Source organism: Theropithecus gelada, chromosome 13 (assembly GCF_003255815.1).
Source record: "Theropithecus gelada isolate Dixy chromosome 13, Tgel_1.0, whole genome shotgun sequence".
Classification (NCBI taxonomy): Eukaryota; Metazoa; Chordata; class Mammalia; order Primates; family Cercopithecidae; genus Theropithecus; species Theropithecus gelada.
In genome coordinates this window covers 64,037,861-64,064,322 of record NC_037681.1, presented here as the reverse complement: position 1 = coordinate 64,064,322, position 26,462 = coordinate 64,037,861, and the positions used below count along the sequence as shown (strand labels likewise).

Genomic DNA, 26,462 nt, shown 5'->3' with positions numbered 1-26,462 from the left:
CAGAGTGGGAGAAAGGTGGAAGGTCTGGACTAGGACAAAAGCGCTTCCCAGGCGTCCAAGCATGTGAAGAGAATCACGTGTGCGCAAGACGGCCGGTCAGCCCCAACACCACGAGGAACGCGCGGCGCTGACGGTAAAGCGGCAGTTAACCAAACCCGATAGCTACCGCCCACCCCGGTGACGTCACGACATCGTCGAACTCCTGATTGGAGGAGCTGCGTTTGATCAATTCTCGCGATGACTCCCCCAGGTTACCCCTCCCTCCCTCTCTTCGCCCTAACCCGGTAGTCGACCGCGGTCCGCGTTGCGAGTCTCGGAGACGCCGTAGAAGAAGACCTGCTTCCGGGACTTGACCAGGCGCCTCCGACTCTTCTCAGACGCCGACGGGCACGAGGTTTGGCTCCCAGGTGTCTTGCCTGCCAGACCCGCGGTAGCGCGTGACTTTGCGCTCGGCTCGGCTGGTTTTGCTAGGGCAGTCTGGCGAGCCACACTAATTCCCAATTTTTGGTATCGCTAGGATTCGGCGGCTGTGAAACTGATTTCCGGTCGCTAAGGTCTCCATGGAGACAGCACTTTAACCCCTTTCTCCCACTGTCATTCCTCAACTTCACGTGGTTCAGAAATCGCCCAGAGAATGTTTGTGGGAGTCAGCCAGGAAGGTGTAGAGTGAAGCAGCGTTCTAAAGGGAAGCAGTAAGTGGGACTTAGGAGGAGTGTAATTTACTGGGCACCTTCTGGCCTTGCGGTAGACAGGGGATTTACCCCCTGGGGGACCCCGGTTCTTCAAGACGCACGTTTGAGCAGGCATAATTACCGAGTCTGCTTTTGTAGAGCCCTCAGAATTGCAAGAGCAAATCCTCCTGCAAACTTGCTTACCTTTCACCAGAGAATAGTCTCCCTAGTTACGTTCCCCAATCTCTTCTGGCTTTGTACAGTGGTTACTTTCTTAGGAAGCGTACCTCAATTCCGCTAGATCTGACTGTCCCTTTACAAATTACTCTGTTGTCGACACTTTCCTAGCTGCGTCCATTTTTGGTTAAGTGGTTGCTCACCTGCCATTACTGTATTGATTTCTTACTTCCCAAACAGACCATAGGTTCTTAAGATGTAGAATGTCACTTAGGTGTAGAATGGATTTTAGAAACCAGGTAGTCCACCTTCCTGCCCTTAAAGACATATATCTCTTCTAGAACATCTCTGACAAATGTTTGTTAATTTGTTTCTTCGTCAAGTGTTTGTTAAACACCTATGTGCCAGGCACTGGTTTAGGAATTGAGGCCTGAAACATGAACAAAACAGATTAAAGTTGCTGCCTTCATTCAGTTTGTTACTAGGGGAGACAGACAATACACAAATGTACACGTTAGGGTAATTTCTGGTACTAGTAAGTGCTATGAAGAAAATTAACGGAAATGGTGTCTACGTGTGTTGGATTGGTGAGATATTAGATAGAGTGGTCATGGAAGGCTTTTAGAAGGTAATATTGCAGCAGAAACATGAATGGTGAGAAGGAGTCAGTCTTGCAAGAACATTAAGGGGCAGAGATACTGGGAAGTGTAAAGCCTCTTAGGTGGGAATAAGAGCATGAGGAAGTGCAAAGCTCTTGAGATGGTGAATAGGAGATTGGTTTGAGATGAAGAGTGGAGGAAGGCAGGGCCAGATTATTTAGGGCCTGGAAGGGCAAAATCTCAACTTTTTATTATTTATTTATTTATTTATTTTTTGAGACGGAGTTTCGCTCTTGTCACCAGGCTGGAGTGCAGTGGCACTATCTCGGCTCACTGCAACTTTTGCCTCCGGGGTTCAAGCGATTCTCCTGCCTCAGCCTCCGGAGTAGCTGGGGTTATAGGCGCCTGCCACCACACCCGGCTAATTTTTGTATTTTTTTTTTGGTGCAGACGGGGTTTCACCATGTTGGCCAGGCTGGTCTTGAACTCCTGACTTCAGGAGATCCACCCGCCTCGGCCTCCCAAAGTGCTGGGATTACAGGCACGAGCCCCCATGCCCAGCCTCAAGTTTGAATTTTATTCTAAGTGTATTTAGAAACCCTTGGAAAGTTTTAAGGAAGAGAGTAAGTAATTCAATTTGATGAGAGCTTTTTTTTTTTTTTAAAGAGATTGCTCTGATGACTGTAAACAGAATGGGCTCTTTGGAGTTAAGTGCAGAAGTTAGGAGACCAGTTAGGGGGCTATTTCAGGAGTCCAAGACAAAATATTCTGTCATCTTCTCTTCGAATATTCCTGGTGTTGGGAAATTCTTTGTTTAAAAGGTAGCCCAGTCCTTAGTGGGAACATAGAGCTTTTCCTTTGTATTGATCTGGAATCTGTCTCCCTGTAGCTTGTACTAACTTTTACTAATAGCAAGACAATAAGTCTATAGTAGACAAATAAATCTACTCCCTTTTTCTCCAAAACAGTCTAGTAGCTGTTTTAAGGCTCTTGCCCTGTTGACTTTTCTCCAGGCCAAACACCTTTGGTTAACTGAGCTGTTCTCTGAAGGAGGTGCTCTCTAGGTCCTTCAGAAATCAGCTACATTGTTTGTTACGGCTCCTTAAAGTATGGCCACCAGCGCTGCACCTAATGCGCTATACATGTCACCTGACCTGTTTGGATAAAATCATGCGCTCTGATATGGCTGACTTCTGAGGTTTTTGGCTGTCATCTTGTGCTGTTGAGCTGTTTCAAACTACGGTTTGCCTCCCCAGCCTCTATTTCTGAGTTTTTTCCCCTAAACTAAATGCAGCCCTTTACGTTTATTTCTATTTCATCTTGGTAAATTTCGTATTGCTCATTATTTCAGTTTATTGACCTGTTTTTATTCCTGATTGCATCATTCAACATGTCCTTTCAGATTAGTTTTATACATGTACTACATTATATCCTCTAATATTTTCATCATAAATACTGCTAAAAATGCTAACTGCATCAAGAAAAGAGCCCTATGACATTTCGCTACCAACTTCTTTCCAGATGGCGTGGTACTATTAGTGTGTAGTCGTGTAGTCTTTGAGTTGATTTGTTAAGTATCAATAAAAGCAAACTCGAGAATAATATTTAAAAAAATTTTTTTTTTTCATTTTTGCAGAAATCAGTATATGGTGGTACCTCTTGTTAGTCTAACAAGTCACTGAGGTTAGTTTGAAGTACTTTATTTTTGGAAAAACTATGCTAGGTTTTTTTGGTGTGTGTGTTCACTAAAAGGCAAGTTTGCTATATTTTAAAATACAAAGACTGAGTCATAGTAGGTAAAATAACTTCAGTCAGTAATAAACTTGAGCTTAAAACATTTTTCTTCTTCACATCAGAAATTCTTAGACAGTGATTCTTATTCTGGGGCACTTTTGCCCCCCAGGGGACACTTGGCAATGTTTGGAGACGTATTTTGGTTATCACAACTTGGGAGGGAGGAGGGTGCCAGTGGCATCTAACGGGTAGAGATGGGGATGCATGAAACATAATGCATAGGATGATACTGTTCACAAAGAATGAACCCAGCCAAAAATTGATAGTGCTGAGGTTGAGAAACATTACATTAATGCCTTAAAGTCTTCTTTCTTGCAGTGACTACTGTTAATTCTATTTAAAATGGGTGTAAAGAAGAAGAAAGAAATGCAAGTTGCTGTGTTGACCATTTGCCATCAGGACCTTGAAACTTTGAAATGTAGGTGACTTCTGGTTTCCCTTATTTAATATATTTTTTCTAGTTTGCAAGCAGAGTATTTTAATCACTGGGACCCCTAGCATATAATATTCAAATTCTTTATGTTTTTCCTTATGTTTTGGATGTAAAAATTTTCTTAAAATTCTGTCTTCAGACTATGTTCCACCTATTGCTTTGGTTTATAATTAAAAAATTTTGTAGAATGGACAACAAAGGCAAAGTTATATTTAACTTACTGTTAAATCATTGAAAAAATTTTTTTTGTATATGTTATGTAGCTTTTGCTGATGTGGAAGGGAAAAATCTAGCTTCTTTGCTGTTACGTTGTGTACAACTCACGGATGGAGTGTCACAAATCCATTATGTTAAACAAGTAAGTCTGAGTTGATATTCATGAATACATTTTTAAGAGTATCATGCTATTAAGGATTTTAAAAAATCACTGACAGTTTTTGGCCCCTAATTATTGCATATCAGTTTATCATTAACAAATAGGTATTTTTTTTTCTTTTCTGTTTATTGTATAATATCCTCGTATTCAAAACAGCAATAGAAGCCACATTCAGGCTTCTATCATAATTGAGCTGTAAATAGATAAGGTAGAAGATAATTGTACATACCTCGTTTGTGAAGATAAATTTTAAAATATATGAATCTTCAAAACTTTTTAGCAGGCACATTTAAAAGTTAATTTAAAATATAAATATTATACTTAATTAGTATTTCGGTATTAGGATTTACCATTTGAGCACACATAGTTTTTTTTTTGGAAAGCAAGTAAGTTTGTTACTGGTTTTTAAATTGTGCTACAGCTGTTCTTTACCGTAAGCCGTTAACAGGTCTGTGATTCTCTGTGGAGGTGGGTCTGGAGGGTAAAGAGAGAGCTGGGGACATGAGTTTAAAAAGTTAATAAATAGTGAAATAGGTGTTTAAATCGGTATCCTTGACAGTGGAGTATGGAAAACATTTCACATTATAATTGACACTTTGTTTTATTTATTTTTTTGAGACAGGGTCTCGCTCTCTTACCCAGGCTGGAGTGCACTGGTGCAATCTTAGCTCAACCACAGCCTCAACCTCCTGGGCTCAAGCGATCCTCCTGCCTCAGCCCCCTGAGTAGCTGAGTAGCTGGGACTACAGGCATGCACCGCCATGCCTGGCCAATTTTTGTATTTTTTTTTTAGAGACAAGATTTCTCAGTGTTTCCCAAGCTGGTCTTGAACTCTCCTGGGCTCAAGTGATCTGCCCACCTCAGCCTCTGAAAGTGTTGGGATTACAGGGGTGACCCACTGTGCCCAGCAATTGAGACTTTAAAGAGTATCTAGAACCATGTTACTTTGCTATACTTGATATGAGAAAAATTACTTCAATGTTTTGTATTATAGATTGTGCCACTGCTGGAGAAAGTAGATGAAAATGGTGTGTGTGATCCCACTATTCAAAGTTGTTTGGATATTTTAGCAGGCATTTATCTTTCTTTGAGTCTAAAGAATCCCTTGAAGAAAGTATTGGCAAGGTAAGAAAAAAAGGAAGGGAAATCGGGTGTTAAAAAGTGTTGAATTTGACTGAAAGTAACTAAAATTCCTTCCTTGGTTTGATAAAACTGAACTGATATAGATCACAAAAAGTTCATTCATACGGTTTCTTCTCTGTTTTCACTGATTAATTACAACTTTTTAAAAATATAAAAAGCCTTCTTAGGTCACGGACTAATAAACAGGCTGTGGGCTGTAGTTTTCTAACTCCTCCCTCAATCCATTTACATTTATTGATTATGTTTAAATGTCATCTTGCTTTTTTTCATCTTTTTATCCTATCTGTTCTTGGTTTAAATATATATTTACACAGATAACACAGGAATATAGGCTTGGTGTAAAAATTTCAAACTATATAGAAGTATACAAAACAAAAGGTAAGGCTTCCATTTCATTGTTTAGGACTTATCTTTTCTTAATAAAGATTGTCACTTACCATTTTGGTATTTATCTTTCTAGACCTTTTCTTTGAGGTCAGCATATGTGTGTTACATTCTACTTTTTTTAATGTATCTGTAAACGAGATTGTATTCTACATAATGTTCTGTAGCTTGTTTTTTCACTAAAGAATGTCTTAGAGATATTTCCATGTCATATAATCCTTTTAAAAAAAATTGTAGTAAAAGACACGTAACGTAAAACCTCAGTCTTAACCTTTTTTTTTTTTTTACATGAATTCTTTTTAAAAAATTTTAATTTTTATTTCCATAGGTTTTTGGGGAACAGGTGGTATTTGGTTACGTGAATAAGTGGTGATTTCTGAGATTTTTGGTGCACACATCACCTGAGCGGTGTATACTGTACCCAGCAATTTGTAGTCTTTTTATTTCTCACCCCCTTCCCACCCTTTCCCCTGAATCCCCAGAGTCCGTTGTATCATTCTTATGGCTTTGCATCCTCATAGATTAGCTCCCACTTATGAGTGAGAACATATGATGTTTGAGTCTTAATGATTTTTAATTATATATAGTTCACTATTAAGTATATTCACATTGCAGTGCAATGATCTCTAGAACCTTGTCATCTGCAAAGCTCTGAAACTCTGTACTCATTAAGTAACAACTCCCCATTTCCTGCCCAGGCTTTGGCAGTCACTTCCCATTCAGGAATTTGATTACTTTAGATACCTCATATTAGTGTAATATTTGTATTTGTATTTTTGTGACTGACTTATTTCACTTAACGTAATGTCCTTAAGGTTCATCCCTGCTATAGCATATGACAGGATTTTCTTCTCTTAAAATGTTTAATCTTCTGTTGTATGTATATACTGTGTTTTGTTCATCCATTCATCTTTCAGTGGACCTTTGGGTTGCTTCCACTTCTTGGCTGTTGTGAATAATGCTGCTGTGAACATGGGTGTGCAAATATTTCTTTGAGATCCTGCTTTCAGTTCTTTGGATATATACCCAGAAGTGGGATTGCTGGACCATATGGTCATACTATTTTTAATTTTTTTGAGCAACTGTCATACTGTTTTCAATATGCAGCATTTTACATTCCCGCCAACAGTCCTTACTTTTTCAGCTATAAATATTCTGTAATATGAATATACCAAAATTTAAATGTACTGTATATATGACATATATGTATCTATGTAGGGTACATATTACATGATTTATATTATATGTTTTAAAGTAATCACTTCCCCATTGCAGTGATATTCTTATGTATATAATTATATATGTGTATTTCTCTGAGATAAATTCCAAGAAGTAGAGTTTCTGGACCAAAAATTAGGCCTATTGAAATTCTTGTTAAATTGTACTCCCCCACACTACCAATTGAGTTAGAATGCTTATTTCTTCTTCATATATTTCCAGCATTGGATAATATGAATCTTTAAATCTTTTAAAATCTAATGAGTGAAGATGCTATCATTATAATTTATGTATCCCAGATTACTAGTGTGATTGAACATTTTTCAATGTGTGGAGTTTGAGTGACTGTTTTTTTTTTTATTACATATCCTTTGTACATTTTCTTGTTAGAATGTTTTCTTGATTTATAAGACTTCTGTATAGATGATATGCTAAATACATTCCTTTGTTACTTGACTTTAAACTCTCTCATGGTGTCTTGTCTTTACAAAAATTAAAATTTTATTTTGGTTATCAACTCAGCTAATTTTTGTGTGTGTAGATTTCTGAGTTTTATACCTTACTATATATGCTTTCTGTAATACAAGATTATTTACAATATTATTTGCAGGCCTTATACTGTTTTTTTTTGCTCAACCCTTACGTCCATCTGGAATTAAGGTTTGAATGTAGTATGAGGTAGGGATTCAATTTAGTTTTCTTTTTTATATGGGGAACCACTTATCCAAACTGTTGAATAGTCCATTTTTGCCCGCATATTTGGAACACCACCATATTGTGTTATATGTTCACGTATATACATAGGTTTAATTTCTGATTTGGGTCCATTTGTTCATACACCAATACCACACTTTTATTTACTATAGTTTGATAATGTGTTTTAATTATGTATCAGTGTTAAGTCATCCCTCTAGTGACTTTTCTTACTCTGAATATTCCCATTTTTGAATTCTTTTCTTCCAGAAAAACTTTGAACTGTCCAGTTATATTTAGAACAAAGCCTATCAGTTTTGATTTATATTAATTGAGGCAAAATTGATATGTTTAATTTATTCATTTGATAAATTTTTATTGGCTGCCTACTGTGTTTCAGCACTCCTCTAGGAATTGGGGGTAGAATGAATGAAACAGTCTAGAATGGAGATTACATTCTAAGGGGAAGATAGAAAATAGACAAAGTAAATAAGTAACATTTATAGGCTATTAGATGGCATGAGTGCTGTCTAAAAGCGGGGAGGGAGGAAAGGGGACATAAAGGATAGGGTGAGGGTTACAATTTAAAATACTATGGTCACTTCATATAGCTTTGCTCAGACGTGATAAGATAATTGAGATTGACCTGAAAGGGATGAGGCAATAATTGTTGAGTATATTTGAAAGAAGAGTCTTTTTGATAGAAGAAACAGCAGGAGCAAAGACTGGTATGTCAGAACAGAGCAAGGCCATCTAGCTAGAGCTAAGTGAACAAGGATCACGATGAGGTCAGGATTGCGATGGATGCCGTTTAAAAATCAAGAAAAGAAAAGAAAAAAAAAAGATGAGGTCAGGAGCTTACTGTAGTGCCAGATTGTGTAGGGAGGACCTTGTAGGTCACTGCAAACACTTCGTCTAGTACTTTAACCGAGAAGGATATTGTTGGAGGCTTTGGTAAGAGAATTGACATGGTGTTTTAACAGCGTCACTCTGCCTACTTTGTTGAGAATAATCTGGGAGATGGGAGAGAAGCAAGATGGAAGCGGGAAGACCAGATGAGCTGATAGGTCAGGGAATTCCAGTGATGGTAGTGTGGAGTTGTAATTTTCTGGCTGTATTTTGAAGGTTTAGTTCAGTATTCCCACATTTGTATGATTTTCTTCCCTCCCCACATATTCTGGGGCTATTAGATTGTCAGATTTTTAATATTTGTTTCTTTTTCTAGCTCACTAAATAGCCTACCTGAATTTTTTCTACCTGAGGCTGTACACCGTTTTACTTCTCGTCTTCAGGAAGAATTGAATACTACTGACTTATACTCTTATAGGAAAGTAATTGACAATATATCTTCCTGTATGGAGAACTTTAACTTGGGTAAGGCAGCACTTTTCTAGTCCTTTTTCTGGCTAAGGTCTCTCGTCACATCATAGGTTTTAAATGATACTAATTTTGGTCATGAAACTCCTTACCAGCGTTCAATTTTTCCTCTACAGGTAGAGCAGGTGTTAATAATCTGCTTAAAAATGGTAAGTCCTATTATTTTATTTTGTTCCATGAGTTGATGGCTTCTATGAGTCATTTTGGAACTGGCTCTTTTAAGTTTCTTGGCAATAGGTAGAGCATTGTAGATAACTCAGGTACATCATGCGCCTTCCTTTTAAATTTTTGTTTCTATATCATGGTATCATTTTATATAACAGTGATATAAAATATTTTATCGAAGTTGAAGTTCACAGTTTTAAATTCTGGTTTGTCGTATTCTTTTGTTTCAGTGCTTCATTTTCTGCAGAAGAGTTTAATTGAAATCGTGGAAGAAAATAGGCAAGTGCTATATGTTGGCATTTGTGTGTGCATACTTGCAGTTGTACATTGTCTTTGTACACAGAAAAATTTGAAAGTCTCAGAATGTGATCTTTTCATCCCTCTTCATTAATATTATTACTATTACATTTTTTTGAGGCGGGATCTTGCTGTGTCACCCAGGCTGGAGTGCAGTGGTGTGATCATAGCTCACTGCAGCCTCAACCTCCTGGGCTCAAGTGTTTCTATCACCTCAGCCTCCCATGTAGCTGAGACTACAGGCATGCATCACCACACCCAGCTAATTTTTGTATTTTTTTGGAGACAGAGTCTCACTATGTTGCCCAGGCTCGTCTTAAACTACGGGACTGAAGTAATCTACCTGCTTTGACCTCCCAAAGTGTTGAGATTACAGGCGTTAGCCACTGTGCCCAGCCCCTTTCTCCATTAATATTAGACCCAATTATTTAAATCTATTTTTTAGAGGTTTGATACTTAATTTTAACAAATATAGAATTTTAATATTTAAACTATATTAAAATATTTAAATGAAAAATTAAAAATTTAATAAATTGTTATGAGAGTAAGTGAAAGAACTCTTTTCCTCACCTGAGTGTGTTCCTTTTTCATAGCATCCTGTTTTTATTTCGTGAGTGAAATATCCTCTGTTATGTCTCTGAGGATATATTCGTGATAGTTTTTTGTTTTTTATCATCTTTACATAGTCTCTGTTTCTTCCAAGTTGCTTGTTTCTGTTTGCTGGTTTTGTTCAGTATATTTCTTATTAGAAGCTTTCCTTAGAAGTCTGGTGATCCTTGGCTGGGCAATTACGTATTTCTTTCTATCTATCTGTCTATCTATCTATATATAAATTTTTTTTTTTTTTTTGTGACAGGGTCTTGTTCTGTTGCCCAGGCTTGAGTGCAGTGGCACGATCTTGGCTCACTGCACCTCTTGCCTCCCCGGGTTCAAGTTATACTCCCACTTCAGTCTCCCAAGTAGCTGAGACTACAGGTGTCTGCCACAATGCTTGGCTAATTTTTTTTAATTTTTAATTTTTTGTAGGAATGAGGTCTCACTATAATGCCCAGGCTAGTCTCGAACTCATTGGCTCAAGTGATCCTCCCTCCTTGGCTCCCAAAGTGCTAGGATTATAGGCGTGAGCCACCGTGCCCAGCTTGGGTAGTCATATTTAATAAGGGGACACCGAGGATTGATTTGAATGCCTGTGCCTATGGGTGGAGTTGACTGCAGATTTTATTGTAGGCTAGTCTAGCTGGGCTGTTTCTTGGGGGAACTCTTCCTTGAGGAAACCTAAAGATGTCAGTATGTTTCAATCTTTTTGCTTAGATACTGGATTTGCCATGGAAGAATCTTCTAAACCATTGTCTTAAGAGTCTGGTTGCTGAGTGAGGGAAGAAGGCTGAGGTCTCAGTATTTGGCCTGCATTGTGCATATATTTACCTAAATCTCCTTTTTGTAATATGTTGTTGCCTTATCTGTGTGTGCTATCTTCCTTGCCAGACACCTGTTTTACCTTTTCTTTTTTTTTTTTTTTGAGACGGAGTCTCGCTCTGTTGCCCAGGCTGGAGTACAGTGGCCGGATCTCAGCTCACTGCCAGCTCCGCCTCCCGGGTTTACGCCATTCTCCTGCCTCAGCCTCCCGAGTAGCTGGGACTACAGGCGCCTGCCACCTCGCCTGGCTAGTTTTTTGTATTTTTTTAGTAGAGACGGGGTTTCACCGTGTTAGCCAGGATGGTCTCGATCTCCTGACCTCATGATCCGCCCGTCTCAGCCTCCCAAAGTGCTGGGATTACAGGCTTGAGCCACCGGGCCCGGCCTGTTTTACCTTTTCTAAAGATAAACAAGTTGTTTGCTGGCTCAGAGGTATTTAGTCTTCCTGTTTTCAATCTTATGTTTACCTCCACATCAAGGAGTACCTAGTGCCAACAGTTTCTGAGCCATTTGGTACTACAAATCAAATGGCTTCTGGGCTTGTTCCCTGGCTGAGCGTCCACTTTTCTTGATTCTGCTGTCAGTTATCACTCATCATCTGCTTTGCAGCTTCTGAAATATTATTATTATTGTCTTGTTGCATATTGGTTGCTTTTAGAATTTATCTTTTTACATTTTAAATCCCATGGCTGTTGGTTTGAGGAGGTTCTGGGAGAGAGCAGAAATAATACCTGTACATCATCGTCTTTCACTCATGGTAGCCTTTTGCCATAGCAGGAGCTCTTTGTCTCTTCTTCTCCTTTTTGGCTCTTCTTTTTATGCTCATTGTGTAAAGGTGGGTTTTGTCCTTTTCATTTTGTTTGTTTGAACTGCTTAATAACGTCCACTTTGGTGTCAGCCACCACCTATATACTCAGGATTCCCGAATTTATTACTCCAAGTTAGATCTCTTTCCTGAGTGGTAGACTGATGGAGATCAGTTGACAGTTGACTTGGGGACATCTCAGCTTGAATGTTCTACAGGTACCTCAAGTTCAGTGTGTCCAAAAGAAAGGAAATTTTATTTTTTTAAAAATAGTCATTTCCTGTAGCCCCAGGTAATCTCTATTCTACTTTCTGTCTTTTTGAATTTGTGTATTCTAGGTGATTCTTACGAATCATATAATATTTGTCCTTTTCTGTCAGGCTTATTTCATTTATGTTTCCTTTTTTTTTTTTTTTTTTTTTAATTGAGACAAGTTCTGGCTCTGTCACCCAAGCTGGAGTGCAGGATCGTGGCTCACTGCAACTTCTGCCCCCCAAGCTCAAGCGATCCTTCCACCTCAGCCTCTGGAGTAGCTGGGACCACAGACGTCCACCACTATGCCCTGTTTTTATATTTTTGGTAGAAATAGGGTTTCACCATGTTGCCCTGGCTGGTTTCAAACTCCTAAGCTCAAGCAGTGCCCCTGCCCCAGCCCCACAAAGTGCTGGGATTACAGGTGTGTTTTCAAGGGTCATCCACGTTTGTAGCATATATCAGAATTTCATTCCTTTTTGTGGCCGAATAATATCCCATTGTATGTGTAGACCACATGTTAATCCGTCTGTCGATGGACATTTGGTCTGTTTCTACCTTTAGGCTATTGTGAATAATTTTGCTATAAACATTGATGTACAAGTATATCTTTGAGTCTCTGCTTTTAGCTCTTTTGGGTATATACATAAGAGTGGACTCATAAGATAATTCTATGTTTAAGTTTTTGAGAAACTACCAAGTTGTTTTTCCTAACTTTTGCCTTAATAGGATTATTCTGTGTTTTGCTGTGTTGAGAACTGACTGAGAGGGAAGGACAGAAGCTGCAAGAGACCAGTTAGGAGGCTATGGCAGTAACCCAAGGGAGAGATGAGAGTGGCTCAGGCCAAGATATAGCAATGGAGTTGGTCTGATTCTAGATGTATTTTGAAGGTAGAACCAACAGGATTTTCCTATAGATGAAATGGAGAGGAGGGGCGGCAAGGATGATTACAGTGTTTTTGTAGGATAAAGATGCAGCAGGTATAGCAGATTTGGAGTTGAAGATAAGTTCACTTATTTAGAGATGTCTGTTAGACATCCAAGTAAAAATATCGGGAAGTTAGATATACCAGAAAGGAATTAGACAGATGTCTGGGTTGGAGATAAAAATTTGGGAATTATCAGCACGTAGATTATAATTTAAAGCTGATGAACTGAAAGAAATCAGCAAGGGAGAGAATTAGATGGAGAAAAGAAGAGGAATAAAGACTGAGTCCTGGACTTTCCTAACGTAAAAAGATCAGGGAGAAGAGGATGAATTAGTGAAGGTATCTGAGAAGGAGTGCTGGTGAAGTAGGGGAAAATCTGCAAGAGAGCCTGGCATTTTAGAAGTCAGGGAGGGGCCAGACACGGTTTCTCACACCTATAATCTCAGCACTTTGGAAGGCCGAGGCAGGCGGATCACTTGAGTTCAGGAGTTCAAGACCAGCCTGGTCAACATGGCGAAACCCCTGTCTCTACTAAAAATATAAAAATTAGCCGGGCATGATGGCTTGCTTGTAATCCCAGCTACTTGGGAGGATGAGGCAGTAGAATTGCTTGAACCCGGGAAGTGGAGGTTGCAGTGAGCCCAGATTGCACCACTGCACTCCAGCCTGGGCAACAGAGCGAGACTCTGTCTCAAAAAAGAAAAAAAGAGCCAGGGAGGGAAAATATATCAACGTTGAGAGAATATTCAAGTTTGTAAGTTATGTCATTCTTTTTTTTTTTTTTTTTTTTTTTTTTTAAGATGATGTCTTGCTTTGTCGCCCAGCTGGAGTGCAATGGTGCCATCTTGGCTCACTGCACCCTCTGCCTCTGGGGTTCAAGTGATTCTCCTGCCTCAGCCCCCTGAGTAGCTGGGATTACAGGCATGTGCCACCACACCTGGCTAATTTTTGTATTTTTAGTAGAGACACGGTTTCGCCATGTTGGCCAAGCTGGTCCCAAACTCCAGACCTCAAATGATCTGCCTGCCTCGGCCTCCCAAAGTGCTGGGATTACAGGTGTGAGCCACTTCGCCCAGCCCAAGTTCTGTCATTCATTCTTGATTTCTTATCTTTGCCCTAAAAGAAGTAAAGTTAGTTGTTGGCTGAGAAAGAGGGACATGTTGATAAGTAAAGGGTGTTGAAAGTTTGCAGTTAGTATCTACATAATTGGAATGTTTGTAGGAATGGAAGAGAGAGGAATAAATTATCATAATTTAAAATTGATTTCGGGCCTTTGAGGAATGTATTTATTTTGCTGGGAATTAGAAATGTTCACATTTTTGTTTGAATTTCCTTTTGTAATAATGTCTTTTCTTCTTTATAGAAAATGTGCTGGAAATCATATTATTCAAACACAGTTGATGAATGACTTACTGGTAGGCATTAGAGTTTCAATGATGTTAGTACAGAAAGTACAAGATTTCCAGGGAAATCTTTGGAAGGCTTCCAATTCTTCCATATGGCAAAATATGTGTGGATTGCTGAGTATTTTTACCAAGTTTTTAAGCGATGGTAAGTGTAACAAATTATATACAAATGATATATAATTGACAGTTAAAATTGAGTGCCAATCAGCTTTTCCTACTAACAGTATGAAAAGTGATACTTAACTGAGGTGTGGAATGTATCCTTACTCAGCCTCCCAAAATGGAGGGAGGCCCTGGATTACATGTTTTTATTTTATTTTTTTTGAGACCAAATCTCACTCTGCTGCCCAGACTGGAGTGTAGTGGCGTGATGTTGGTTCATTGCAACCTCCACATCTTGGGTTTCACCTCCCAGGTTCAAGCGATTCTCGTGCCTCAGCTTTTGAGTAGCTGGGATTACAGGAGGGTGCTGCCACACCTGACAAATTTTTTGTATTTTTAGTAGAGACAGGGTTTTGTCATGTTGGCCAGGCTGTTCTCAAACTCCTTGCCCTCAAGTGATCTGCTCACCTTGGCCTCCCAAAGTGCTGGGATTATGTGTGTGAGCCACTGTGCCCAGCCTGAGTAGCTGAGTTCTATTTCTTGCCTTGGAAGATAGGTTCAAGGGTGATCACGTTTAAATAATTTTTTAAGCTATAAATTTGTTTTCTGTCACTTTTTTTGGAATCTGTGGTTTATTATTATAAGATTAACAAAAAGTGATACCTAACACAAGTATTTATATAAAAAGTTGAATTATCCTCTTTTCACCTCCCATTCTATATGGTAATATATGTATGAATGTAACTTAATTAAAAACATGCTAATGGATCTCTTTAGAGCTCTTGTTAGTGAAAAACAATAACTGACTCTGGTTTTGCTAGGCTGATTGGAAAACAATAGCATCTCATTGTTTGTGTTTTTTTTTTTTGTCTGCGATGGAGTCAGTCTCTATTGCCCACACTGGAGTGCAGTGGCGCGATCTTGGCTCACTGCAACCTCTGCCTCCCAGATTCAAGTGATTTTCCTGCCTCAGCCTCCCGAGTAGCTGGGATTACAGGTGTGCACCACCATGCCTGGCTAATTTTTTTTTTTTTTTTTTGTATTTTTAGTACGGTTGGGGTTTCACCATGTTGACCAGGCTGGTCTGGAACTCCTGACCTCAGGTGATCTGCCTGCCTTGGCCTCCCAAAGTGCTGGGATTACAGGTGTGAACCACCGCGCCCAGCCTCATTGTGTTTTTAACCCTGGTAACGAAAGTCTTAGCTATATTTTGTCCAATTAGTATTTCCATTTTTCTTTTTGCCTGAGTTCTCAGGTATTGAAAGGAAAGTAGTTGAAGTTACTTTTATTAAGACGTAACTTACAGAAAACTTTTCAGAGGTTATTTACTTTTTAAAAGAGGACTGTGTTAGTCTAAAAAAGATTCTCTAACTAATGAAATGTAGAGAATACATGATTTTAATATGCTTCAGCCTTGCGTGGTGGCTCATGCCTGTAATCCCAGCACTTTGGGAGGCCAAGGCGGGCTGATCACAAGGTCAGGAGATTGAGACCATTTTGGCCAATGTGGTGAAATCCCGTCTCCACTAAAATACGAAAAAAAAAAATTAGCCGGGTGTGGCGGCATGCACCTGTAGTCCCAGCTACTCGGGAGGCTGAGGCAGGGGGATCACTTGAACCCAGGAGGCGGAGGTTGCTGTGAGCCAACATCATGCCACTGCACTGCAGCCTGGTGACAGAGCAAGACTCTGTCTCAAAAAAAAAAAAAAAGAAATAGCTTCTTTTCTGAAAAGTTGATGGCACCTAATCAGTACTATTCTTTTCTAGCATTTTGAAGTTCATAATCAGTAAAGTGTTTAGCTGCAAGTAACTGAAAACCAAACCTCCTTTCCCACATAAGAAGTTCAGAGGCAGTTGATCCAGAACTGGTATAGGCAGTGTATGATCCACACATTTTCTGCTTTTCTGCTGTGCCATCTTCAGCAGGTTGGCTTTCTCCCACGTTTATTGCCTTGTGATTGCCATATGACTGCTGTAGCTCCAGATGTGTATTCAAGGCAGGAAGAAGGAAGGCCAGTTGCATCTTTACTTTTAATCAGGATACTCAAGTGACTGGCTTATATCCAATTGGCCTGAACCCTCTTATATACCTACCTTTAGTTGCAAAGAAGATTGAAGAGGCAGGTATCCTGCTTTTGGCTAGGCATGTGGCTTCCCCAATCAAAGTCACAGTTTTGTTATCAGGGATAAAGGGCACAATGGATATTTAGTACGTAGTTTATGATGTCATACTTCTTTCCCCAGGTTGAACAATTCACCATGGTATTAGAGGCTAATAGAGATAAAACGAAAAGAAGATACCAAGTCAAAACTGGTTGCTATGGGTACAGTGTCAGTGCTAGCAAAGTTTGTAGTTAGCACTTATGTACATTCTTTACACAAGCCCTGAAATCTCTTTTTGAAAAAGTCTATGTCTGTGGTGATTGGGATACAGAGGCATTGGTGGAGAGGAAGGGACAGGTGGTGTTGCTGTTAGGTGTTCTGGGAAGCAGTAGTTGGAGAGGAAGAAAGTGTATGTTAGAGGAGAGAGGAAGGAATCACGTTTATTGAGTATCTATATGCTGGGCTTAAAAGCCTTTATATTCGGCCAGGCGCGGTGGCTCACGCCTGTAATCCCAACACTTTGGGAGGCTGAGGCGGGCAGATCACAAGGTCAAGAGATCGAGACCATCATGGCCAACATGGTGAAACCCTGTCTCTACTAAAAATGCAAAAATTAGCTGGGTGTGGTGGCACGCGCCTGTAATTCTACCTATTCGGGAGGCTGAGGCAGGAGAATTGCTTGAACCCGGGAGGTAGAGGTTGCCGTGAGCCAAGATCATGCCACTGCACTCCGACCTGGCAACAGAGTGAGACTGCTTCTAAAAAGCCTTTATATTCATTGTTCATCTAAACCTGACACTGTGTCAGTTAAGAGTTATCCCATTTTACAGAAGAGAAAACAGAGTTTGTGGGATTTAAAATAATTTATGTAAGACCTATTCACCCAGGAAGTGGTCAGACTAGAAATTGTAGCCAGGCCTATCTGGCTGCTCAGCATCTGCTCTTTCCACTGTAACAGAATATTCATTATTTAACATAAGCTGTCTTCTTTTTTGTCAAATAGATGATCTATTACAGACTGTACAGAGCACATCTGGATTAGCTATTATTCTTTTTATTAAGACTATGTTTCACCCATCTGAAAAGATTCCTCATTTGGTAAGTGCATCTCCTTTTTAGAATTGTACTTTATTGAGAGTTAGAGTATGTTTAAAAAATTTTTTTGGCTTGGTGCAGTGGCTCACACTTATAATCCCAACACTTTGGGTGGCCAAGGCAGGCAGGTCACTTGAGGCCAGGAGTTTGAGATTAGCCTGGGGAGTTTAGCTAGACCTTGTCTCTACAAAAAATAAAAAAATTCGCTGGATATGGTGGTGCACACCTGTAGTCCCAGCTCTTGAGAGGTTGAGGTGGGAGGATCGCTTGAGCCCAGGAGTTTAAGGCTGCAGTGAGATAAGATTGCACCAGCCTGGGCAGCAGAGTGAGACCTTGTCTCTTAAAAAAAAAATTAAAAATATTTTTAAAGAAGGGAATTAAAAGAATTTTTTTTGCATTGTCTGGTTCCTTCTGATGACCCTTTTCTCTTATAATAAGAGACAATTCCAAAATTTCAGATAAAGCAACAATAACAAAAAGACAATAACAGTCACCTGTAAGTCCATCTCACAAAGATAATCACTATAAACATTTTCGATGTATATTCTTTTAGTTTTTTCTAGTGCTGTTTGTTCAGTGTCATCTCTCATATAAGATGTTTTTAATGTTAAAATTATGCATATTAATGTATAGATACATACACAGTAATAACTTTTCTGATAAATGTGTTTTTTATTAAGAATAACCCAAATCATGTACTTTAGACAGGAAGCATGCTACATAGAGTCAATTTTTCAGTAAATTTGCTTCTGATAGAGAGTATAATTTGATAATTTAGGCCACAATCCTTGTATTTTTTACTAGTAGGTTTCTTTTTTTGCTTGCTATATTATATGGAAACTTATTTTATCTTTTTACCTTACTTTAGAAAAATATATGTGCATTATTTTATGAGATCACACAAAGTAATTATCTTTGAATAAGTTGAAGATGTTTATTTCTCAAATCACCTCTAAAAACATTTGTTTAAAAAAAAAAACCAAAAAAAAAGAGTTGTTAAGCTTATCCACCTGCAGGTGGCGTTGTGTTGTGCTCTGCCAGTACATTCCAACCAGCAAAATCATTCACGTACTTGATGTAATTTTTTTCCTTTAATACTAATATAATAATAATGACATTTGTGGGTATTTTATCTTTGGGTTTAGTCATTTTTCCTAGGATTTTTCAGGGGAAAGAGATGTTTGGGTTTGTATTTTGAAATATCTCTGAAAAGTTTTAAAGGCTTTATGTGTATTAGCTCTGCTATATTTTTCCAGATTAGCAGTGTGCTTCTTCATTCAGTGGACTGCACCAGCGTCCCCGAGTGGTTTATGAGCAGCTGCAGAAGCCTCTGTTGTGGTAACGTCTCTGGGTCAGCTGTCTTATTCCTATGCCAGGGGACACTTGCCATGTTGGACTGGCAGAATGGGAGCATGGGTCGGAGTCGGGAGGCCCTTCTCTTGGATACTGCACATGTTTTGTTCACCTTGAGTTCACAGTGAGTTTTGATGCTATTGTCTCATATTTTGTTTCACTTGTAAGACATTTAAAATATGTAGTCCAAAAGCTAGAGTGGCTTGTGCCTGTAATCCCAGCTACCCTCCCGGTAGGCTGAGGCAAGAGGATCACTTGAGGCCAGGAGTTCAAAACCAGCCTGGGTGACATAGTGAGACCCTCTCTGTACAAAACTTTTAAAACTTAGCTGGGTGTGGTGGCATGCACCTGTAGTCTCAGCTACTTGGGAGGCTGAGGTGGGAAGATTGCCTGAGCCCAGGAGGCCAAGGATGCAGTGAGGTATGATTGTGCCACTGCACTCAAGCCTGGGTGACAGAGTGAGAGTCTATCTCAAAAAAATAAATAAATGAAATTATTGCTGTAGGTTAGCCTGTGAGGAACATTTCTAAAATTAATTTTTAACATTTTCAATGTTATCATTTTTTAAAACTATAAAAGTTTTATATGTATAGTACTTTAGAATTTATAAAGAACTTCAACATAGGTAATCTAATGTGATCCTCATATGTCTACTATATAAGATAAGAAATCTAATTTGTTGAATGGGCAAAGGGAGGCTTAGAAAAGTAAATGCTTACCTAAGAGCATATTGCTAATAAGAACCTGAGACAGCAATATTAGAAGGTCTTCTGACTTCATGGGGCTGTATTTTGTATTTTTGTGGTGTTTTTGCCATAATAGCTGAAAGTGATCACATATATGAAATGTCAAAACATATATACAGCTTGATAATAATGAACATATGAATAAAGGAGGAAAATTAAAATAATTTTTTACATACTGGAGCTATAATTAATATATTATGCAATTCATAAATTTAAAGTGTACAATTCACTTTATTAGTTTATTCACAGAGTTGTACAACCATCAGCATTTCAAAAATTAATTTTTAATATTCTTCATGCTATCTTTTTTCTTTAAAACATTTTTTTATTCAAATTTGTTTTTACCATCGTTTTTTAAAACTATAAAAATTTCTACATGTGTAGTGCTTTAGAATTTATAAAGAACATTAACATAGGTAATCTAAAGTGATCCTCACAAGTCTGATAAACTATCAACATTTCTAAAATTAATTTTTAACATCTTAAAAGTTAATTCAAACAACTTTAGAATATTTTTATCACAGAGAAGCCCCATTCCCCCAACCATCTCCAACCCTTGGCTTTCCTTATGTTTTAAATTACATGTATAGGCCAGGCATGGTGGCTCACGCCTGTAATCCCAGGTGTGCAAATCTCAGGCAGGTGGATCACTTGAGGTCAGGAGTTCAACACCAACCTGGTCAACATGGTGAAACCCCGTCTCTGCTAAAAATGCAAAAAATTAGCCAGGTGTGGTGGCATGTGCCTGTCATCCCAGCTACTGGGGAGGCTGAGGCAGGAGAATCGCTTGAACCTGGGAGGCAGGAGTTGCAGTGAGCCGAGATTGCGCCCCTGCACTCCAGCCAGGGTGACAGAGCAAGACCCCGTCTCAAAAATAAATAAATAAATAAATAAATAAATAAATAAATTACACATGTAATCATCATCACAATCAAGAGAGTGAATATTTCCATCATCTCCCAAATTTCCCTATGTCCTTTCCTGGACTATTATCATTATTTTTGAGACAAAGTCTGTTACCCAGGCTGGAGTGTAGTGGTGTGAGCACAGCTCACTGCAGTCTCACTCGTGGGCTCAAGCAATCCTCCCACCTCAGCCTCCCAAGTAGCTGGGATTGCAGGTGTGTGTCACCACACCCAGCTAATTTTTAAAATTTTTATAGAGATGGGGTTTCACTATATTGCTTAGGCTGGTCTTGAACTCCTTTCTGGATTACTTTTTACAAGGTAAAAAGATTCATACACGAATTTGAGATCAGTTTTGTCTTTACTTGTAGTTTTTTGTTCTTGTAAATTTAATAATTGAAATTTGTGCTCATTCTTTGTATTTAATATTTTTAAAGTCTAAATTGTTCTAAAATGAAATTTCTTTTACTAATCAGTTTACAATAATGGATCATGGCTTGTTTTTCTTCAGGATTAAAGAGCCAACGCTGGAAATGTTTCTGTCTAGAATCATGGCATCCTGGACTAATTCAGCCATACAAGTCCTTGAATCAAGTTCCCCCAGCCTAAGGGACAGCCTGAATGGGAATTCAAGTATAGTTGGGAGACTTTTGGAATATGTCTATACCCATTGGGAACATCCATTGGATGCTCTAAGACACCAAACCAAAATCATGTTCAAAAACCTTCTCCAAATGCATCGGCTCACTGTGGAAGGTGCAGTTTTGGTCCCTGATCCTTTCTTTGTGAAACTGACTGAGAGTCTTCTGCGATTGGAATGGCATATTAAAGGAAAGTACATGTGCCTTGGTTGTTTGGTAGAGTGCATAGGAATTGAACATATTCTGGCTATAGATAAAACTATTCCATCTCAAATCTTAGAGGTGATGGGGGACCAGTCATTGGTACCTTATGCAAGTGACCTCTTGGAAACCATGTTTAAAAATCATAAGAGTCATTTGAAATCCCAGACTGCTGAGAGTTCTTGGATTGACCAGTGGCATGAGACCTGGGTTTCTCCTCTCCTTTTTATACTGTGTGAAGGAAACTTGGATCAAAAATCTTACGTGATTGATTATTACTTGCCAAAATTACTAAGTTACAGCCCTGAAAGCTTACAGTACATGGTAAAGATTCTTCAGACTTCTATTGATGCTAAAACTGGTAAGAAAAATGCATTTTTGTTTTAGTAATTTCTAATTATAATACTTAAATGTAGGTAGCTATGCAGATGCTAATTATATTTAAATTTAAATATCACTTCTATAAATAGTAAAGGAGGAGATTAATGATAGATGTTTCAGTTTGAAACGAATGTTCCTGTATAAAGCTGAATGGAGTTTTTTGGCTGAAGTCATTTCTACAAGCTAAAGAATAATTCCACTTACAATGATAAACTTTCCTTTATTACAAGGTTTTAATTCATTTTTTCAAGTTCTGAATTTATTTTGTTGTATTACTGGAATAAAAGTTTGTGTGTCTTATATAATGTGCTTATTCAAGTGATTGAGACAATAATTAAAAATTGTGTTAGGCAAGGTTAAAGACAGGTAACTTGGCAGTAGTAAGTTCTTTTCTCTGGGGAAGTGACAAAATTCAGAGGCATGTTCTCAAGAAATAGCCATCTATAGTTACTTACAATAGGGGTAGACATCCCATTGAAACTCACAAACCCTACAGGAATCACTGCAAATTCAAGCATAATTCAGGATGTGTAAAGTGATGATCATGACACATCGTATAAATCTTAAAATTATTATATTGTTTAACAAAGCAAAAATGTAGTATTGTACAGTGTGGTTTTAAGAAATATTTTCAACTAAAATTGTTAAAAACTTTCAGTACTTCAAAGAGTAGCCATGAGGTAGCAGGAAAATTTGATTCCTGTATGTGAAAATAAGCCATTTTTTGTAATTTTTGACAACAGTTGTTCTTGACTTTTTGAAAAGCCATCTGAAATTCAGGATTCAAGAATCTGTTCTGAAGTAAGGTTGTCTTTATTTTTATATCAAGCTGCCCTGTCTTCCTGGTAATGGCTGATGTGCTAGCCTCTCAAACCAGCAGGCTGTTTGTGTTCCTTTTTAAATCTTCTTTACTAGTGAAAAACAGTCACTCTAAAATGTGCAGAGAGGTTCAGTGTTTACTTTTAGAGCAATAATAAGTCTGTAGCCACTGATGTGTTTATTTCTCCACCTGATTTTTTTTCCTGATTTACTTCCTGATTCATTTTCTAAGTGTTAGGGAAAAAGTAAAAATGTTAGCAGGTAAATAATGATTTGTTTATGTTAACAATAAGAGAATTATGCTTACCTGAAATGATTGACAAAAGGACAAATCATTTTAAATAATGATTTATTTTAGAATAGGAACTTTAATTTATGTTAGAAATGAGTTTAAAGTGTGATTTTTATTTATTGAAATAAAATGTTAATTGGAAACATGAAAATTAGCAGCTGATAATTATAGTAGTCATTGCATAATATGGTAATGGTCTTTGTTACTGTGCTTTCAGGACAAGAGCAATCTTTCCCATCCTTAGGGTCTTGTAATAGCAGGGGGGCTCTGGGAGCTTTGATGGCATGTCTGCGAATAGCTAGAGCTCATGGACATCTTCAGTCTGCTACTGATACCTGGGAGAACCTCGTGTCTGGTGCAAGAATAAAGCAAGGCTTAATTCATCAGCATTGTCAAGTAAGTAAAGAAAATTACCTGGATTTGTAGGTGCAGTAGATCCCTTTCATGTAGCAGTTCAATGTAGAGGCCCCTACATTATGTCCTGCACTGTTTTAGGGAGTTCATAAAGAGAATGAGTAGAAACCCTAGTTTCTCAACTAAACTTTCAGTAGACCCTTTCTTCAAGCTATTGCAAGTTTAGTTGAGGATGTAAGAAAACTTGCATAAAACAACTGGAAACTCTTAGAACTGACAGTACAGATACAAGCGTGCCATCATCTGCCCTTAAATACATGCTTGGGAGGCTCAGAAGAGACTGATCAGAGCAGGTGGTGCTTGATTAGGAAAGTGATAGATACGATTAGAAAAGAGGAAGCCTTGGAGCAGCATACAAAATGGAGGGACCCAAATGAGCAAGGTCTGGAGGATGATTAAGAACATTGCTTATCAGGGGTGGAGTGTTTTGGACATTTTTTGGAAAGGTCTAATGTTAGACCAAAGACTTCATTGGTTCCCAGGCACCAGCTGGTTTTATGAAGCTAAACCAAAGCCACTGTTTTCAGCAAGGAATTACATTAGTGGAAACATGAATTTCCAGAGTGGGAGCAGAAAGAAACCAGGAAACCAGTTAGAAGTGCCTGGCAGTAATTTAAGAGTGAGGTGATGGGGTAAAGGGGGTCACTGGAAAAAAAGAGAAAAAGGAATGAAGCTGAGCATTACCATGGAATAAAAATCTTTGATTGTTGCATTTTATAAATCCCCAATTTACACGTTTAATAAAAAAATTGTATAGGAAATAACACTAGGATCTTTGAGATTAAGAAACCTTTCTGAGGTACCTATTGGTGAACTGAAGTTTATTTTTTTCCTTTTGTAGCCTATGTAAGTAATTAAACAATTCAAGTGATTTAGGTTTTGCTTTTTTCTTGGAAAATTAATGTTTTATTGCTTGATGTTTTTTAGGTAAGGATAGATACATTAGGCTTGCTTTGTGAAAGTAATCGAAGCACAGAAATTGTTTCCATGGAAGAAATGCAGTGGATTCAGTTCTTTATTACATACAATCTTAACAGCCAGTCTCCAGGAGTGCGGCAACAGATCTGTTCACTTCTTAAAAAGGTAGAATTTCCCATCAGAAGGCATAGGGAAGTGGTGAACTTTGTTTGGGAAATGGTTTTTAAAAAGAGCCCAGATTTTGGGAGCGTGTGGGAATGGTCATGGAATTGAGCTACCGCATCTGTTCATGATGGCCCTTCTATGACCTGTTCTCTGATTCCATAAAGCTTACATTTGGGATTAAAATCCAGAGTGGAAAGCACACACCCCTCCCCCCACCATTTTTTTTCAGGAGTTCAGGATCAGCCTGGGCAACACGGTGAAACCCTGTCACTACTAAAATACAAAAAAATTAGCCGGACGTGGCAGTGTGCATCTGTAGTCCTAGCTACTTGGGAGGCTGAGGCAGGAGAATTGCTTGAACCTAGGAGTGGAGATTGCAGTGAGCCGAGATTGTACCACTCCAGCCTGGGCGACAGAGTGAGACTCAGTCTCCAAAAAGAAAAAAAAAGAAAAAAAAAGGGTCTTGCTCTGTCACCCAGGTTGGAGTGCAGTAGTGTGATCATAGCTCACTGTACCCTCCACCTCCCAGGCTCAAGCAATTCTTCCTCCCCAGCCTCTCAGGTAGCTAGGACGACAGGGGCATACCACCATGCCTGTCTAATGTTTAATTTTTTTCTTTTTTTAGAGATATGGTCTCGCTCTGTTGCCCAGGCTGGTGTTAAACTCCTGTGCTTTAGTGATCCTCCCACCTCAGCCTCCCAAAGTGTTGCGGTTACAGGCATGAGCCACCACACATGTCCAAAAGGCCTTTCATTTTGGTGTAGTAAATCAACCTTGGGTTCTTTTTTGTAAAGAAAAAATCTAATGCTGGAGTTAAGGTAGTTTTAAGAAAAATTGGTAACAGGAGAAAGAATGCCCTTGCATTTTTATAGTTTTAAGCACCTTATAAAGTGATCATTATCAAATAATCCAACTTGAATTAATTGCGCAACACATTTGTGGGGTGAAGAATTGGTAGAGTAGGGAAATGACTATATCATCTTCAGGTTTGTGCCAACTTAAAGGAAATAGAACTGTGGTTTAATGATAGTATTCTGCTTTGCAATAATAACTTTGTTTTTGGTATAAAAATTATTTTCCATCAAAAAGAAACGTTATAAAATATTAAGAGATTAAAAATCAGTGCTCTCCTTGCCTGACATTTTATTCTAAAGAATTTGCCTCTCAGGCTGACATTTAAATTTAATGTGTGGCTCACCTCTGCTTCATTTCCTTTGTCTCAAAAGTTGTTTTGTAGAATACAGGAAAGTTCTCAGGTACTTTATAAATTGGAGCAGAATAAATCCAAACATGAACCAGAGAAGGAGTTAACCAAACAGCACCCTTCTGTTTCTTTACAGCAGTATAAGGTAGGTGATATATTTCTAAACATAGACTTTTTTTAAAAATTAAAAAGTATGATGAATAAGCATTAAAGGGAAATAAATGGAAGTCTTTCGGTGAATTGTGTTTCTGTGCTTTTTTTCCTTCAGGCTGAGTATTACCTATTTCTTCTGCTGCTTTGGTGCGCTACTTGATGTAGCCTGGGTTATGGAACCAGTGTTGTACTGGAGGACTGTTACAGAATGACGTTAGTGGGCTAACCCCAGTCACTTTCAGCTCATGTGGGCCAGATGAATTTAGTACTTTAACAGAAGGGTAATTGATAGTACTGAACTCCGTCCTTCTCCAGGGCAGAAGACTGCTGTTGCTGGGCCTGTTTTCTCGTTAGATTGACATGACTTACAGAGGCTTGGTATTAATGACTCTTGGCCCATGGTCCAGCTGTGGAGGGAGCTTGCTGTCTGTCTCACATTGGAGTGAGCTTGAAGAGTAGGGCTGGATTTTAGGGCATTGTGTTAATGAAATGGATGGAAACCCAGGTACAGCAGCTCCAGTCTGGGCCAGGGCTTAGCTTGACAATCTTGAATTTCTTTTCAGCAGAACAGATTGAGCTTTTCACTGTTCTTCCCCCAAATCTAGCCTTTGAGAAGCAGACCCTTTTTTTCTCCTCAGGCCCAGGTAGAAGACAGAACTTACCTATTTATTTTGAGAAAGAGGTAGATAAATAGATTAATGATACATTTGAACTATGACATGCTCACTACTTACTCTAAACATTATTATGGATGCCCTTGGTTTTCAGTTTTGTATTTAAAAGATAAAAAGCCATCAAACAAAGGATATTTCTATTCAAAGGCTAAAATCAACTT

At 38.6% G+C, this 26,462-nt stretch overlaps 1 protein-coding gene across 2 annotated transcripts in view; it reads left to right on the top strand.

The window, feature by feature from the left end:
- Positions 1 to 283: 283 nt before the first annotated feature.
- Positions 284 to 26,462, top strand: part of THADA (THADA, armadillo repeat containing) — a 353,351-nt gene continuing 327,172 nt past the window's right edge. Inside the window, exons 1-14 of one of the 2 annotated variants that reach the window (XM_025354222.1) lie at positions 284 to 394; positions 3,560 to 3,659; positions 3,938 to 4,032; positions 5,045 to 5,175; positions 8,714 to 8,862; positions 8,982 to 9,014; positions 9,261 to 9,309; positions 14,093 to 14,280; positions 17,344 to 17,438; positions 18,692 to 18,912; positions 20,951 to 21,642; positions 22,991 to 23,169; positions 24,115 to 24,270; positions 25,497 to 25,619. In XM_025354222.1, the coding sequence (XP_025210007.1) occupies positions 3,584 to 3,659; positions 3,938 to 4,032; positions 5,045 to 5,175; positions 8,714 to 8,862; positions 8,982 to 9,014; positions 9,261 to 9,309; positions 14,093 to 14,280; positions 17,344 to 17,438; positions 18,692 to 18,912; positions 20,951 to 21,642; positions 22,991 to 23,169; positions 24,115 to 24,270; positions 25,497 to 25,619 (2,187 nt within the window). In that variant the 5' untranslated portion in view covers positions 284 to 394; positions 3,560 to 3,583. Of the gene's footprint in view, positions 693 to 3,559; positions 3,660 to 3,937; positions 4,033 to 5,044; positions 5,176 to 8,713; positions 8,863 to 8,981; positions 9,015 to 9,260; positions 9,310 to 14,092; positions 14,281 to 17,343; positions 17,439 to 18,691; positions 18,913 to 20,950; positions 21,643 to 22,990; positions 23,170 to 24,114; positions 24,271 to 25,496; positions 25,620 to 26,462 lie in introns of both variants that reach the window. The other variant, XM_025354223.1, reaches the window with a different exon arrangement.